We start from the raw sequence: 17,823 nt of genomic DNA on the forward strand, positions 1-17,823 counted from the left end.
GGAGGAACAGCACCTCATCTTCTGACTAGGCACTTTACAGCCTTCTGGACTGAATATTGAGTTCAACAATTTTAGATCATGAACTCTCTCCTCCATCCCCACCCACTTTGCGATCCCCCTTTTTTCCAATAATTTATATAGATTTTTCTTTTCCCACCTATTTCCATTATTTTTAAGTGTATTTCCATCCATTGTTTTATCTCTACCTTTTAGCCTATTTCGATCCCTTCCCCCCACCCCACCCCACCCCAACTTGGGCTATCTGTACCTTTATTATCACATTCCTTAGATAATATCACCAGCTTCAACACCTCTTTGTCCTTTTGTCTATGACATCTCTTGGTTATCTCCACCTATCACTGGCCCTCTATCCAGCTCTACCTGTCCCAACACCATGCCCCCCACCCAACCAGCTTATATTTCATCTCTTTTCTATTTTTCCTTAGTTCTGTTGAAGAGTCATACAGATTCGAAACGTTAACTGTGTTCCTCTCCACAAATGCTGTCAGATCCTGAGTTTTTCCAGGTATTTTTGTTTTTGTTTTAAAAACCTTGTACTGTTGTTTTGTTTGCAGTCCACGCTCCTGATCTATGGACACCCGGTATGGAGAGGGATGGTAAGGGAGGAGGACCTCCTCATGAACCTTCTCCTGGGCCTGGCCAAGTTGGCCATTAACGGGTCCAGGCAGTGGGCGATCGAGGGGGTCGACCGGCCCGACTGTCTGTCCCACTTCTGCGGCTAAATTTGTGGCTGGGTGTCCCTGAAGATGGAACACGCCGTGTTCGCCGGTACCGTCGAGGCCTTCCATGCTTGGTGGGCACAGTGGGGACTGAGGTGTTTTATCGACCCCTTTAATCATATTTTGATTTAATGTTTGTAAGTTTCCTTTAAATTTTGTCTTTGTTTTTGCAGTTTCCCTTTTACTTTAACCCTGATTTTGTTAATTTAGTTTATTTGTTCGTGTTCAAAAGGGTTACATCTTCTTAACTTTCCTAACCCTGCCACTATGTCTTGGTCCTCACCCAACATCCACAGTGGAGGTGGAGGCATCCTGCTGACTGCCACGCCCTGTCTGTGATGACCTTGGTGGATGTCCTCTGGAGGGCCGAGACCTGGAGGGCCCTGGTCTGCTTTCGGGATCCTGCTGTGTGGCAGTGGCACCCTCCTCAGTCTGGAGCTGCTGAGGCCACAGGAAGAGGGAATTTGAATGGGCCGGACAATCCTTAAGTCACCTGGATCGATTGCACCTGCTGATCCTCTTCTCTATGGGTGCCCGAGGGCCCTGGCTGACTCCTTGAGGAGAAGGGATAGCTGGAGTGAGATTGGGCTGCCCCACACCCCTCTCATGTACACACTGTTGGAAGCCAACTATGGCATTGGCAATGGAGTTCAGCCCGTGCGACAGTGCAGGAGCGACGACCTGGACCAAGGTCTCCATGGTGGCTGCCATCCTACCAGTGTTGACCTCATGCGTTGGCATGCCGGCGCTATGATTTCAGCCTGAAGGCGGACGGACTCCTCCATTGTGCCTAGCAACCTGAGGAGTGCAGCAGGCATACCTTCCTGATGTCCCCGAGCTTGCCTTTGCAGCTCCAGCAACTATGACATGACCAAGTCCAGAGGCTCGTCATCTGACTTGGACTCAGCAAGTTTCTGGCCTCCAGCAGTCTTCTGAGTGCCAGACACCTGGGAAATCCCTGCTATTGCCTGCAGTTGCCCAGAAAGTATGGTGTGCTCACCAGATTGTGATCCCGAAGCTACTGTAAAGCTGGATCCCACCGAAGTGTGTGTCCCTGTGCTGGTGGAGGATATGGGTGAGCACTGTGAGGGGTCTTCAGGGAGGGTTTCAGGCAGATTCTTCTTCTGAGATTCTCTCAGAGCTTGATTGGAGGCCCTGGTTCTTGGACTGTCTTGGCAGTTTCTCAGATGTGCCCGCAAAAGCAGGGAGAGATAATTAGTGCATGGCAGTGGCTTGTGAAGCAGGACACCTCACTCACAACATGGTTGTCTGATGGATGTAGCGCTACTGGATCATCACTTGGTGGGGCACCATCGACCTCACCGTCAGCACAGGAATGGCCCAGACCCTCTCTGACCAGCTGGATGGCTCTGTTTTCAAAGTCTGTGAGGACCTGATTTTAGGCATTCCTCCACCTGCGACTGCGACTTCTCCCTTTTGTTCTATGCCAGCTGTCCTGCATGAATATAGATGGATAGAGTGTAAGCAGGATGCCTGCCAGGCCAGACGATGAGTATGCCTGGCCTGTGTGGGTGGCGAGTGGTCTCATGGACAGGATGAGGACAATGAAGGTGTGTGCGAGAGAGTGAATGGTGATGTTATTTGAACTGGCAGTGAGTGAGGGCCCAATGGATGTGTGAAGTGTTTGTGAGCTGAGTGTGATGAGAAGAGTGACTTACCCTGGCAGAATGGAGATCATTCGCCCTCTTGTGGCACTGGGTGGTTGTCCTCTTTTGCAGGGAATTGAGTACTATAGGTTCTGCTTCCTGTACCTTTCCTGGGTCACTTATGAATTACACATCAAGATTGTGTTTTGTAGCTTCCTTGACTGGGTCAGAAATAGTCTTGTATTGCAATTACCAACTCTGACTCTGACAGCTTGGGTTTTCCTTGTTCACTTTCTTTTCTTTTACGAGTTATGGACATTGTTGAGAAGGTCTACATGTATTGCCCATTCATAACTGTCCTTGAGAAAGTATTGGTGAGCCACCATCTTGAACTGCTGCAGTTCATGTGGTGTAGCTACTCCACAGTATTGTTAAGTATGGAATTCTAGGGTTTTGACCCAGTAGCAATAAAGGAACAGCAATATTTTTTCAAACGGACGGCGTGTGACTTGGAGGGAGGAACTTAGAAGTAGTGGTGTTTGTATGTGCCTGCTGCCCTTGTCCTTTTAAGTGACCTAGGTTTGTTGAAGAAATCGTGGCAAATTGCTGCTGGGCATCTTGTAGATGGTAGACACTGTGTATCAATGGTGGAGAGAGTGAATGGGGTGCCAGTCCATTGGACTTTTTTGTCCTTGAATGGTTCAAGCTTCTCGAGTGTTCTTGGAGCCTATAGCCTTTGCTGCTTCCAGTTCACTCATCCATTTCTTGATCAACATCCATCTCCTTTCTGAAATATTGATCACACCCCACATACGAGTTGGAGTTCCGCCTCTCTAGAGAAGTTATGAATGATTAACTGATGCCCAACAAAAGATTTCTCATTCCCAACAACAACTTGCATTTATATGTTGTTACAAGTTGAGCAGAACTTAAGCTTAACTTTTGTGGCCTTGTCACAAGGTCAGACCAGTGTAACAAATGAAGGAAATACATCACATCTGATGTTAAGTATTTATTTGGACTTTTTTTCTACTTAAAAGTAGATTCAAGAAGCTTGTGTAGTGAACACAATTCAGAAACATAGAGAAGGAAAACTATGTGATTTCCCATTCATTATTTAAAAAATTTACAAAGTTGTTCTCGAAGCTTAAATTCAACAAGTGCATGCTTCCAGCTGGGAGCTGTGCTCTGTGGAAGTATTTGTTAAAATGTTGTTGTTGCATCTCGGCTTTGAATATGTCTTCCCATTGGGAGTGCAGGATCACCAAATTTATCTCTAGTTAACTGTAGGTGAATGCTGCAGAATCTTCAAAAAGTCTGTATACATTCTATAGTTAATTCAATTGATATTCTGCGGAACAACCCATCTGTAAAGTTAATTAAAATAACAAGTTTTGAGTACATAATCATTCTTTATAAGTATAAATTACACTTTTCTGAATTATTCTAGAATTAAATGTACAAGGGATTAAAAATAATCACCAATAGTTTTTAAATGACCCATGTTGCTCCAAGACAATTATTACAACTGTTACTTAAACTGTAATGTTAATTTTATTTTTTTAAGATTATTTTATTATTTGTTGATTATGAGGGATTTATATTCTCCATTGAGAATCTTATCATGTTTACTAAATTTTCAATCATAGTCAACATGGGTGTTGATTTTTGTCTTTAATATTAATTTTCAAGAAAAGCTATATTTCAAAAAAATATGGCAGATGGAAAATGAAGTAAATTATTGATTTATTCATATTTTTGACCTCTTACAATAGCAAATATGCCTATTGGTGAAACAGAATCTGATAACACAGACAATGCTGGAAGTGGAGAGGGTGACAATGCAACATGCTGTGGATCATTATGGTGAGTAAAGCCACATTAACACAGATGCACACTGACATGTACACTGATATATGGAACAGATAGCGACAAGCACAGGAATAGACATAAGTTATAAACACAGGTCATCGACATAACCATGCATAGTAAACTGCAACTACAAGCACATAATTAAAATGTATGTACAGGCATGGAATTACAGATATGCACGGGGGAGTGAGACATATATATAGAGATCCAAACAAAAACAAATGCTTACATTGACACATAAAATACATAGATATAAAGACACAAAATACAGACAGATATACACAAAAAATAACTTACATGGATAATCATGGAGATCCAAAGTACACACTGGGCGGAATTTTACAGTCCAGCCAAAGTCAATGAATGGCTCGTCGCATTTTGCAGCCTTGCTCCCGCCGCAACGGGGCCATAACATTCCATCCATATTTCAGACACATGCATATGCATTTTACGTTTAATAAAATAACGTATTTGTGTATAACTAAAAGCTGAAATCTCTTTTACGACAATCAATTTCTGCCTGTGTTTCAGGATAGCTGTGAAATGCAGGACCCAGGTTTTGTTTGGTTAGTTATACATTAATAATTGAGTCTTTCTCTTGAGTGGCTGTGTTTATATCAGGCATAACATGAATGCTCAATAACTTGGGAGATTTTAAGGAGATCAGTGAACACATATTTTAATGTGAACTGGGTACGTGCATTAATTCAAGCCAGAAGAGAATGACAAGTAACATGACAATGATTTGTTATTTTTCTATGCTTTGCAGAACATGGGACTTTCCAGTTGCACATAATAATATCAAATTAGCCAAAATGAAGTTACTGATGTACCATATGTAGATGAATCTAGGTTGTAATTTTTTAATTACATTCATGCCTATTTGTGCCCAATTGAAGGATAAAGGCAGGAGACTGACAGTAGCCCTTTTAAAAAATAATACCGTTTTCATTGGTTTCTTTACAAGAAGGATTAGTTTTACATTCATAAGTATGTTGGTCACCTGCATAGTCATCAAAACTGTCATCTGAGTAAATTGTTTTCTTATACATGCAAAAAATATGGCGCGTTTAATTTAAGAAGAATTATTCATAAATATTAACAGCATATGGACTATCTTATAGATGAGATAACTATCAAATTTCAATTGTCCCTTTGAAGCAAACTGAAGTCATTCCAACAGTACATCATTGCACAATTTAGATTTTTAAAAATTGCTTAAATAGCCTGTGCAGTACAAATTATCCCTGTTCATATGTTTGCTGCACAGGAAACAAAGGTTTGGAAATTCGACTGGGCTGTGTCTGTTTTACAGGTATAAAAACCACTGTCAAAAACATTATTGAGCAGGCAGTCGGTGTACTCAAACAGTGCTTCTGCTGTCTGGACTGTTCAAGAGGAGCTTTGCAGTGCAGCCCTAACTGTGTATCCATCATCATCTGCATAACTTTATGAAGGGCAAGTCCTTACCATCATATGAAGTGCAGGAGGAGGGTGAAGAGCAGATGGAAAAGGAGAAAGGGTAGGAGCAACATCAAAAAACAGTGCTCCAAGCAGTTAGCACTCATAAGCACAGCTAATCTAAATACATGAAGCATCTTTCCCAGCCTCAATACACCAATAGTTCCACAATTCTTACCCATTGTTCTTATTACCACCATCCAGGTGTCTTCCTTTAGTCCATACTCCATAATGTCCTCATCTCACGGTAAATATTATCACCAACATTAATTTCAAAACTAAGAAAATGTTATCTAAAAACTCAATTCCATCAATACATAATATTTAACAGGAACAATAAAAAACACCCTGTGCGGTCCCTTTGTGCTATCCTTCTTTGCTTGTTTACCAACCTAGTGTTGCTATGAAGAGTATCCCCATTGGTTACAGCTTATGAACATATGAATATATAAAATAGGAGCAGAATTATGCCATTCAGCCCATCAAGCCTGCTCCGCCATTTATTAAGATCACGACTAACCTGTTTGTGTTTTGAATTCCACATTCCCATCCACCCCTGATAAACTTTGATTCCCTTGCCTATGTTTTGACACAGCAGTTGGTAAAGGCTAAGTTGTTTAAATCCCAGACAGAAACTTGAATAACTGTCATAACCTATATTTTCAATTGGTATGTTTGAGATGCAGCTCTGAATTCAAGAGGTTTTTTATATATAACTAAATTAAACATTTATTAATTTAACAACTAATTAAATACATACACATGTCTACAAATTACTACCATAATAACTTTTTAACGGGTCCTCAAATGAATCACTCCCAGGTAAAGCTTCACCAAGGCAACATAAACTTTAAACAGACACCAGGCAAAGCACAATTGACCGTACAAATTCAAATGAGGACCCTTGCAATTTGGTTCCTTTTCAGATACAGTTGTAGGCTTACAGGCTGGTTAAATCTTAAATATCTCTGACTGACACGCACAAACTCCTTTTCTGTTTATACCTAGCTTCCCCTTTCAATGTAACTTTTCCACAGGCTACATCTTACCTATGTCGGGCAGGCTGGGCAGGGGCGGGCGCGGAGCTGATCACTGCTTGCAATTGGCTGCGCGTCGTCATTTCCTGCCGAGCATAACACGCTGCTGGTAGCGTTCAGCTCTGTGCCTCAGGGAGAATAAGTTGGTAAAAAGATTTATTTATGCATAAAGCTAAAAATTATTTAAACATGTCCCCTCATGTGACAGTGTCACATGAGCTGGGACGTGTTTGTTAAGTTCACCAAATTTATTTATTAATTTTATGAAACCTTCAGGAAACCTCATCCCACCTGTGGATGAGGTTTGCTGGAAAACGCGAAGGTCACTTGGGCTCTTTGCCTGCCCGCCCACCAACCTTAAGGTTGGATGGGCAGCGGTGCTAATAAGCTTGATTACTTGTTTAATTGCTTTAATAGGCCGTTGACAGTTCAGTGGGCGCGCAGCCACCTCGAGCGCGCGCCTGCCAAATGAAAGATTTAAATGACATGCAGTGACGTTGGAGTTAACTTAATTAGTTACTCACTTAATTAACTTAGAATAATTCCTATGTATACCACACCTTTCCCCTGTGCACCAAATTCACATGTGAACCTAATCCGCTACTCACTCAGTCTCCATCTCACTGCGGCGTGGGTGCCTGTCTCCTTGCATGCCCCTTACTTATCTTGGGAGGTGGGTTGCTGAACTTCCATTGAGAACACTTCAAATGGCCACAGTGGGTGACCTTATGCAGCTCTGGGCCTTGGGGACTTGGGGACAGACTGTAACATTTGGTATGGACTATTGTGGTCTGGCTTAGTTGATTGTGTAGTACTGAGAAGAACACTGGCAGAGCGGGTGACAGGGGACCAGAGATGCTATCAATTGAGCGAGCACAACAGATAACTCCCCCAAGGACCAAAGACCACTTTCCTAGGTCTGCACCTTAATCGTCCTGTGGCTCTGTATGAGAAGAGAGTGCAGGAGTGATGTGACACATTGGAAACTCCATCAATACTGGCCCCTAGGTCCAAGATGGTAGCTGTCTTGAGTTTCCATGACAGAAGTCTGAGCTGAAACCACATGACCAAGCACATGGAGCTCATGTTCTACTGGTGTTTATAGGCAAGATCAAATTTCTAGGCCAAAGATTGCTTTTTCAGCTATTTCCACTGATTCCTGTTTGAATGTTAAAACATCGATACTTTGCATCCCATAATCAGGCTTGAAAGATTTTTTGCTAACATTCCTTCTGATGTCTCAAGGTTCGAAATAATTGTTATTACTGTTCTTATGTAAATGTATATTTGCTGTCTCTACTGTTTATGAATGTATTAACCCATTTATTTTAGACAGTTTAATACCTTTGTTAAAATAAGAGAGCGCGGAGTTTTGTACAACATGTCAATACATGCTGTATGATATCAGCTGCAATGGTAATTTCCAGCTCTCTTGAGTAAATGCAGTACACTGAACCACACAGGTCAGGAGGGTTCCAGGCTTTCTGGTTTGTGTTGAATTAATTAATCTCAACTAGAGTGATAGTAATAGCACCACAACTGTTCTTATTGCCCCTGTGTTGCGATGGTGGAGGGATGTTGGGGAAAGGAGGGGGAGGGTGGCATGGGGAGAGAACTTTTACCAGGGTTCTTCTCGCTGACTGCAGTCTAATCACTTGTTCAAAAGGGCTGATTAGTGTATTTTTGTTACTATTTTTATCTTCAAAATATAATTGATGTTATCATTATCTAATCAATCTGGACTGACATCCAAATGGTGGGTATGTTGAGTTTAATCAGACTTTTAAGATGCGATATAACACACTAGTTATACAGCAAAAACATACGACCGTGTCAAGTAGCGAGTACAAGTCCAGATTAGGCAGGACAACTGACATGCGCAAAAAGCTTTCTTTCTTCATTTTTTAATTTATTCGTTCACAGAATGCGGCTGTTGCTGGCTTGGCCAGCATTTATTGCCCATCCCTAATTACCCTTGAGAAGGTAGTGGTAAGCCACCTTTTTGAACCACCGCAGTTCATGTGGTGTACACCCACAGTGCTGTTAGGAAGGGCATTCCAGGATTATTTCTTCTTTTACTGCTTTTCTTCTCGGTGCCTCATGACTTCTTCAGGATTACCCAAAAATGTTAGCATGGATCTACCCTTAGGAGTTTCTCTCCACTGCCACTGCACTGAGGCGTCCCAAAGTCTCTTACCCCTTTTTTCAGGGATAGACCTGGATGAATTATTGACAAGGTCTTTTTGCCCTATAAAAATTTACCTCATTTCAAAATACCCTATAAAACATTGATTTCTTTGTTGAAACCTTGGGTTGAAAAACCCGCCTTTTATGTTAAAAACAAAAAACTGCGGATGCTGGAAATCCAAAACAAAAACAGAATTACCTGGAAAAACTCAGCAGGTCTGGCAGCATCGGCGGAGAAGAAAGAGTTAAAAGTTTAACTCTTTTCTTCTCCGCCAATGCTGCCAGACCTGCTGAGTTTTCCAGGTAATTCTGTTTTTGTTTCGCCTTTAATGTTATTCATCTGCTATTAGCTTCTTGAGCCTTCACATGTACCTTCTGTTCTTGATCAACTAGGCCTAGACCTTACTTCATCCTTTTCTTATATTACCCTAGGCTGTTCTCCATGGCCAGTTCCATAACTTCCCCAAAGACCATTCTCAGATATCTCATTGTTTATATTGGCTATTAATAAGCTGTTCATGATGGTGAACCAGTGTATCCAGTCTGTCTGTTCTAATTCCTTATCAGACTATTGAACCATGGTGTTGTTCACTGAAGTAACTCCTATTTTACTTCCACACACTAATGAACGACATATTTTAGCAAGCATCTTAATTATGCAACTTTAAATGAAAGGCATAACATAGCTTTCTAGTATGGTTGTTTCTTTTAAGTATCCAGTTGCTCTCGCACTATGCCTCATCTGACCATGACACCTTTCTGGGCTAGGTATAGCTGTTACCACCTAAGAATAATTATTTCTAGAGAAACAAAACGTTGAGCAGTTGCCAGTAAAATGAAACTTACAGCACTAACCTATTCCTTTACCTATTTCAAGCTGATCACAGTTGAATAATGTATCGACAAAGGATTCATGCCTGAGGAGTGTCTATCTGAAAACTCCCCAAGCATATCAAACTATTCCTGAAGAATAACTGCAATAAAGTTGATTTTTATAGCATCTTTAATATAAAAAACCACCCCAAGATTCTTTACCTAGGCATAAGGGAAAAAAATACAGGGATCAAAGAAGGACATGTTAGGAGTGGTGACCAAAATCTGCTAAGATAAGTGGATTTTTAAGAGGCTATTAATAAAGGAGAGGGAATATGAGAGAAAATTCCAGAGCACAGAACTTAGGTAGCTCAAAGAATGGCTGCCTCTGAAGTGGTGCGCAAAGGTAGGGGTGCAAAAGAGGTCATAAGAGAAGAAACAGAGAATTCAGTAAGGAATGCAGCTTTAGACCAGGTTACAGAGATTGGAATGACAATACCGTGGAGGAATTAAAATACAAGAATGAGAACTTTAAAGTAGACTGGGAACCAATTGATATAGGGCAGCAAAGGAGTGGGGAGAGGGTGAAAGTTGAGAAGGCCTTGTTGCAGTTTGGTACTATAGGCAGAAGAATTTTGGAGATTAAAGCATAACAGGCTACCAAGGAGAGCATTGAGTAATTGAGCCTGGAGCTGACAAATGGATGGATGAGGGTTTTGGCCGTAGATGAGCTAAGGTAGGGCAGAGGCTACAAAAATGGAAATAGGCTGTTTGTGCAGAGCATTTGTGATTGGGAATTCAGTTTTGGGTATTTATGGTGTTCCAAGGTTGTGAACAATCTGGTCTAGATTGAGGCAGTGGCCGGGTGAGGGTGCAGAGTTTGTGCCAGGGGTTGAAGACAATGGCTTCAGTCTTCCCACTGTTTTGCTGGAGAGGATTGGAGCTCATGTAAGACTGATTGTTAATCAAGCAGTCTGCTAGCACAGACAGTGACAGACTGGGAGTGCTGTTAGTGAGTTAAGCTTGGCCTCATCTGCATGCCTGTGGAAGTTGACCTATGTCTGCAAAGGATATTTGGGGAAGAGGAGATGACCAAGCATAGGTTTTTGGAAGACTCCTAAAAGGATAGCGCAGCGGTAGTGTTATGACCGGGATTGGAGGAGTGCACAGTTTCTCTTGCCCCACTACTCCACAGGTTGCACCATAAGTGTAAATGTTTAATTCACTCATCAAAATGGCCAATTGTTTACTTTTGCTACTGCTAGACTCAGAATAAAAGAAACTTTAACCAGGCTTATTTCAATAAACTCAGAATGATTGATTTACTATGAAACAAAACTTCTTTTTAAAACCAAGTTGCAAGAACTGGTCAGCATACAATTTGTAATCTGGAAGTGTAACTATACTACTTTTAAATCCCAAAACACACACATACACAGCATCTGTTCATAGTGAGGACACTTCATGAAGTAGGATAAAGTACGAAAGGTTTTGATGCTGTTGACCAGGTCATTCAGTGTGTGAAAATGGCTCACTGGTCACAGCAGTTGTCTGGAAGTTCTTTCCAAATGAGCTTTGGTGAACCACTATCCTTGGGATGTCTCTCTGGCTGCAGGTTCTCAGGCTTCCAAATAGCGACGGGCCACACTGAGATGAGGGTTTTTTGGCTGAAGATGGACACACACTGAGCTCCAGGCAAGACAGGGAGAAAGAGAGCTGAGCAATCTTCCTTCTCAGTTTACTCCCAAAACCAAACTTTGAGTTCAAAAAAACATGTTCAAAAGAATTCATCTCAGGCCAAGTGTTTTCCAGAAAGTCAGCAGGACAGCTGCAAGCCTGAAAACAAACAGCAGTTTTTTTTTTGCCTCCGGCAATTAAAGCTCAAATACAAATAGCTCTTACCTGCCCAGATGCTTTCCTGGTCATTTAGCTGAAGTCATGTGATTTCTTGGAAGAAAGCAGCCTGCTCACAGTCCACAGTGAACTTATAATAGCCCTTTAAAAAAAAAAACCAGGTCAGTTCCTAAGAAAATCCAAATAATTCAATGTCCTTCCAATTTAAAAAAATAACATACAGTTCTTGGAGATATGGATTCCTAACAGTAGAAAGAGCAGCAATTACTAAGGTGCTCAAGCTCTGATTGGTTAATTTAAGATAGGGCCAAGCAAAGCCAGTCTCACTAAGCTGGATTGTGTTGTGGTCCACCGTATTGAAGGTTGCAGTGAGGGTCAAGGAGGTTGAAAAGGGATAGTGCACCATGCTCGTAATCACAGCGAATGTTATTTATGACATTGTTCAGGCTTTGGAGTGGAAACTTGTTTAAAAGGATTCAATAAGGGAGTAATGAAACATAAATAAAGACTTTGAAAAGGAAAGGGAGGTTGGAGGTGGGGTGATAGTTTGCAAAGATAAGGTTACGGAACTAAAATAACCATATCCAGGAAAGAAGAGAAAAATAGAACCAAAGAAATAGATAATTTTGAGTAAAAGAATTAAGTTAATAACCAATGTAGTTCATCAAATCTTCTACTAAGTGCATCTATAAAGAGCTATCAATGAGCAGAATTTTCCATACCCCATTGGTGGTGGGTGTATTTGGCGGTGGACAATATGGCTAGAAGGCCAAAAATCGGTTTCATGACATTGTGAAACCAGTTTGCAATTGTCCACTTTGCCCGTCAATGGTGGGCCATGTTTCCCGCCATCAGATGTCGGGAACTTCATTGTAATACATCTGCATAACATTATAAACACTGCCTGCTGGAATCATCCCACCATGCTTGATCATCCGAGCACGCCAACATGTTTCACAACTGTACATAAGCGACGCACACCTGGCGAGCTGCACTTTGATCAGGACTTCGAGGTTTATGTGCCTACCTTGCTTTGGGCAGCACGCGTGGTCATCAGCACCAGGCTTTGCAGACAGCACCACATCATTTTAGGGGGGTTCACGGTAGGTCTCTACCTACCAGACTAGCCGTAAGGCAGGGGTGGATTTTCAACTGCTGCAGGGCTAGGGCTTGCTTGGGCAACGGGGTGAAGCAGCCTCAGGCAAGAGAAAAGATTTCAGGGTGAGGGCTGTACAGGGAAAGGGGGTATCCCAGGGTGTGTGTGGGGGTGCAAGCTGACCTGTGCAGGTGGCCTCAAGATAGTGAGGGCTGAGGAGGCAGTCTCCAGAGAAGATAACGCCAGATGGAGATGTGAAGGTATGTGAGAGAGAGAGAGAGTGGTGATGTCCCTTGAGCTGTCAATGAGTGAGATGCCAGTGAATGTGTGATGGCCTTGTGAGTGTGAGGGTTTAGAGTGATGAGATGGTTGCCTTACCCTGGTGGCATGGATGAGATCATTCATCTTCTTTCAGCATTGAACAGCCAACCTTTTCTATGCAGCATTGGCATTGATCATCATTGCCTTCGCCTACCAAGCCAGTGTGATGAGATTGCTGGACCTCCTGCGGCCAGAGCTGGGGTAGAGGACATCACAGCAGGCCTCCACTGCATCCAAAAGCCGATCCAGAAACATGTCACTGCATTGGGTGGCTGCAGTCTTCTTGCCTTTCAGGGCCATGTCTTTTTGCAGCAGTCCTGGGCTGGAAGCACTGAAAGGTGTGCGCACGGCTGCACTTTAAATGTGGCACTCAGTGTGAAGAATCGGCGAGGTGAAGGTGTGGCGGGCAAATGAGAACCCACCTGCCATCCAAACAGCATGTTTCCTGGGAATACGTGAGTAATGAGGTGGGATTGGGATGATATGGCGTGAAAAACCGCCATTGAGGCTGGCAGATAAAATGTTCTTTTTCCCGCCCGCTACCACACTTAGTACAAACCTGAGACGATTCCGCCTAATGTTACCAATATGAAACATTCAAAAATGCACAATGTTACAATTTAAATGTACATTGCATTATAGTGAAGAAATGTGTAACATTATGCCTCGTAATGCAATAGCTGAATTAAACAATAGTAATTATTAAGCTTTTCTTAGTATTGTGAGTATATAGATCAGCTTATTTTCCAACTGTGTGGTGGGGTTACCTCCCTTGTCCATTAGTCAAGAATATTAGAAGTTCTGTTGAATGTTACCTATGATTATATCGGTATATGCAAATGGATTAATGTTTATTTTAAGAAGAGGGCCTAGTCTCTTTTTCTCACAGCTATACCAAAATAATCATAGGTGATTAATGAATCTTCCATATATACTTCCGGATAGAATAATTGGTAGTTGGGGAGGAAGCAGGGTGGGTGTGACCTCCAAAGGTGGGATAGAATGAAGGAGGGCAGTGACTGTAATGAGATGGTTGGGAATGGAGTTGTTTGCGGGGGTCTGGTAGGGAATGATGATTGGGATGGGTGACTGGGAGGTGGAAGTTATCATAAGAGAGAATGATCGGGAGGAGGTATAATCTGGAGTGGAGGGTGATATTGAGGCAATTGAGGAGGGGATAATAAGGCAGCAATCGGAAATGGGGAAAACTGAGGCCAGCACCATCTTGATGCCACTTGCACAGATCAACTTGTGCCCCCACACACACCTTGAGATAGCCCCCTTCCCCAGTACAGCCCTCGCTCTGCAGCCTCTCCCCTTGCCTGAGGCCTCTTCTCCCTCTTCCCCAAACAAGCCCTAACCCTGCAGCAACTGAAAAGCCACCCCTGCCTTACGGTTGGCCTGGGAGGTAGTGACTTGTCCATGAGCCCTGATAAAAGCGATGTAGTGCTGCCTGTGAAGCCTGGTGCTGATGACCGCAAGTGCTGCCCAAAGCAAGGTAGGCAAACAAACTTTGAAACCCTGAGCGAAGTGCAGCTCATCAGCTCCTTGTCACTTATGTACAATTGTGCATCACGCCGATGTGTCTGGATGATCCAGTGTGGGGGATGATTCTGATGGGCAGGGTTTATAATTATATGCAGATATATTGAAATGATATTCCTGATGTCCAATGGCAGGAAACGCAGGCCGCCAATGATGAGTGAAGCAGACAATCGCAAACTGGTTTCATGACGTCGTGGAACCAATTTTCAGCCTTCCCACCATATTGTCCACTCATGCCTGCCATGATGCCCGATGCCAACGGGGTTGGAAAACTTCGGCCTGTGTCTTTATTAAAGTTTTTCCATATATTTGAAATTTTTATTAATATATTTTTGTGAAACATTTTTGGCAGCCAGTGATTTTTTACTCCTGCTGTAACTTTGTTTTAGAAGTATTTTGTGGTACAAGATGGAAGAAGGCATGTCAAACAAAATTTGTAGACTGTAGGACAAGTCGACCATTTGTTAATGATCAGTGATGACTGTCCCAGTGCCTCTAGTTTACCAGGCAAAAGACTTAACATCTGTCGAAAATAAACCAATAATTAAACTTGTAATAAACAGATGGCACTGCCAGCAATTCAGAAGGTCACCACTGCTCTCAATAGTTATGCCTGTAACTCGATCTCTGCTAGTGCTACAACATTAGTTAATATGCTGTCCACACATGAATCAAACCAGCAACTGATGTTACGGTTAGCATAGCTTGCACTTTCATCTACTTCTCCACTAAACATGCTTAGCCAATATTGTTGATTTTCTACATTTCCCAAAGCGCAGGAGTCACTGATGGCATGCCATTTATTCAATTTGATGCCCATCCTAAATGTCACTGAATGACCAAGATTGTGTTTTAATATTTTCATGTGTAAAACCTAAGAAACTGTTGGATGCTGACTGTGTGTTCTGTTGAGGAATAGGTATGCATGAACCACAGATTCATAGAATAGTTACAGCACAGAAGGAAGCCATTCAGCCCATTGTGTCTATGCCAGCTCTCTGCAAGAGCAACTCAGTTAGCCCCACTCCCTTATCTTTTACCTACAGCCCTGCAATTCACAGTATCACAGTATCTTTACAGTGCAGGAGGAGGCTATTTGGTCCATTAAGTCTGCACTGGCTCTCTGAAAGAGCATTCCACCTCATCCCACTCCCCTGCCATATCCCCGTAACCTTGCACATTCTGACTTTTCAGGTAGCAATCCGACTCTTTTTTGAATACCTCGGTCGAACCAGCCCATACCACCCTTTCAGGAAGTTTGTTCCAGACTCCAACCACCCACTGGGTGAAAAAAATTTTCCTCACATCACATTTACTCCTTTTGCCAATTATTTTAAATCTTCAGATAATTAGCCAATACATTTTGAAAGCCACAATTGACTCTGCCTCTGCCACTCTTTCAGTGCATTCCAGATCCTGATTTCTTTATGCCACCTTTGGTTATCTTTAACCAATGTCCTCTGGTTCTCAATCCTTCCACCAATGAGAACAATTTCTCCTTATCTACTCTGTCCAGACCTCTCATGATTTTCAACAAATCTATCAAATCTGTTTTCAACCTTCCTTTCTCTAAGGAGAGGAGCCCCAATTTCTCTAATCTCAGATGCATTCATAGGGTTAAGAGTGCGTGAGACTTGGCTGGGCTAGTTGTAAATTTGGAACAGGCTGACATGCAGAACTTTGTGAGACAGAATCTTGGGCTATCCCACCAGATTCATGTTACTATTTGGTAGTTTTGTCCAATTAAATTAAAGAATGCTCCTTGCTCCGACATCTTCCATAAAAGACATCGACCTTGGTTGCCACCCTCTGTCAGACATGGTGTACTGCTGTCCTTTGGAAAAGGGTAGTCCAGAATTCCAAACATGCCAGCCATTCCAAGCATGCCAGCCATCAAACCTTGCCAGCTATCAAAGAGATGCATGGAGGCTTTGTGGCTGTGCCACTTGCCATCAGATTCTAGGGCTGACTTTTTAATTGGATATTTCCTAAAATAAATGGAGTTGGAGAAAATACTAGTCAGTGAATTAAAGACTAGCAGTCTCTGATTTGTTATTTTAAAAGAAACTTAGGCACCATGAGCCGTGATTTCCTGACCAGCACTCCAGGTGACTGCTGCTCCTTACTGGGAGAATCTGACCATAGAATCAGTCCTACTATTTTTACTATCCTTTGCCACAAACTTAAGTTTCCATCCTTCTCAGCACTCACTACTTCCTCCATATAACATATTTCACATTTACAACTTAACCAGTCAAGGCTTTAAGAAGGCTCCACATTTTTTCATTACTATACAAAGCCATCCATCTTGGCCTCATCTCTTCAATTTGAGCTGTTGGGTTGCACCCACACAAATTTCTACAAAATTGCATAAAGCATAAGCTGGGAAAGGAGTACAAATAATATTAATTAATTAGTCTCAAGGCAAGTGGCACAACTGGATTGTCATCATGCTCCCATGATTTGGCACTCGTACAGTGTTTTTAAGCACGTTTAATCAGGATAGCTAAATCAGCTAATGCCTGGTCCTGGATCATGAAGATAGAAGAAAAACATGCTTATTTCACTAAATTACAATACCAACAATCTGTTCCATTCTTGGATTTTCTACAGTGTTATGACATTGACGTAAGTGCTACTGGTGTCATTATCCCTTCAATTTAGTATTCATTCAGTGCATACAAACAACATTTTGTAAAATCAGTACAAAATGAATGAATGTATTTAGCGTATAGTCTTATTTCATAGCTTAAGAAACTCTCATTATTTCAATAATGTTTTGTTAATTTTTTCCATATTTTCTTTACATTACAGTATCCGAATTTCTAAGTCAAAGTTCAGGTCAGTACCTTTCCTCTCTAACCTTTCAGCTTCAGTTTCAATTAGTGGAAAGTGGCAAACCATGATTTAAATTGATGCACGTTATCTATAATAGTTAAATACTTTATTATTAAACTTTATTTCACTGCATCATTACTGAAAGATTACAGATATTATTTGCTCGAATGAAAACTCCATTTGTGGAATATGTGTATAAGTAAAGAAACATTGTTTTCAATTACCATTGACACAATTCAGCATTTATATTTGAAATTTTTTTTTTGTGTTATAATTTAAGCCATATGGGATTTTGAGCTACCATTACATAAGATTTTGTTTGGTTATATTTTGGGCGGGATTTTCTGGTCCTACCAGTTGTTTGGGGGGGGTGGGGGGTGGGGGGGGGGGGCGGGGGGAGGTGGTGGTGGTGGTGGTGGTGGTGGTGGCGGCATCATTGCAGGTTGGACCGG

At 42.0% G+C, this 17,823-nt stretch overlaps 1 protein-coding gene across 1 annotated transcript in view; it reads left to right on the plus strand.

Annotated features, from left to right (window-relative positions):
* Positions 1-17,823, plus strand: part of LOC121280566 (voltage-dependent L-type calcium channel subunit alpha-1D-like) — a 676,393-nt gene that overhangs the window by 297,504 nt on the left and 361,066 nt on the right. Inside the window, exons 10-11 of the mRNA XM_041192702.1 lie at positions 4,123-4,213; positions 17,348-17,374. Of these exons, the coding sequence (XP_041048636.1) occupies positions 4,123-4,213; positions 17,348-17,374 (118 nt within the window). The remainder of the gene's footprint in view (positions 1-4,122; positions 4,214-17,347; positions 17,375-17,823) is intronic.

The sequence above is a fragment of the Carcharodon carcharias genome, chromosome 7, assembly GCF_017639515.1.
Source record: "Carcharodon carcharias isolate sCarCar2 chromosome 7, sCarCar2.pri, whole genome shotgun sequence".
Taxonomy (NCBI): Eukaryota; Metazoa; Chordata; class Chondrichthyes; order Lamniformes; family Lamnidae; genus Carcharodon; species Carcharodon carcharias.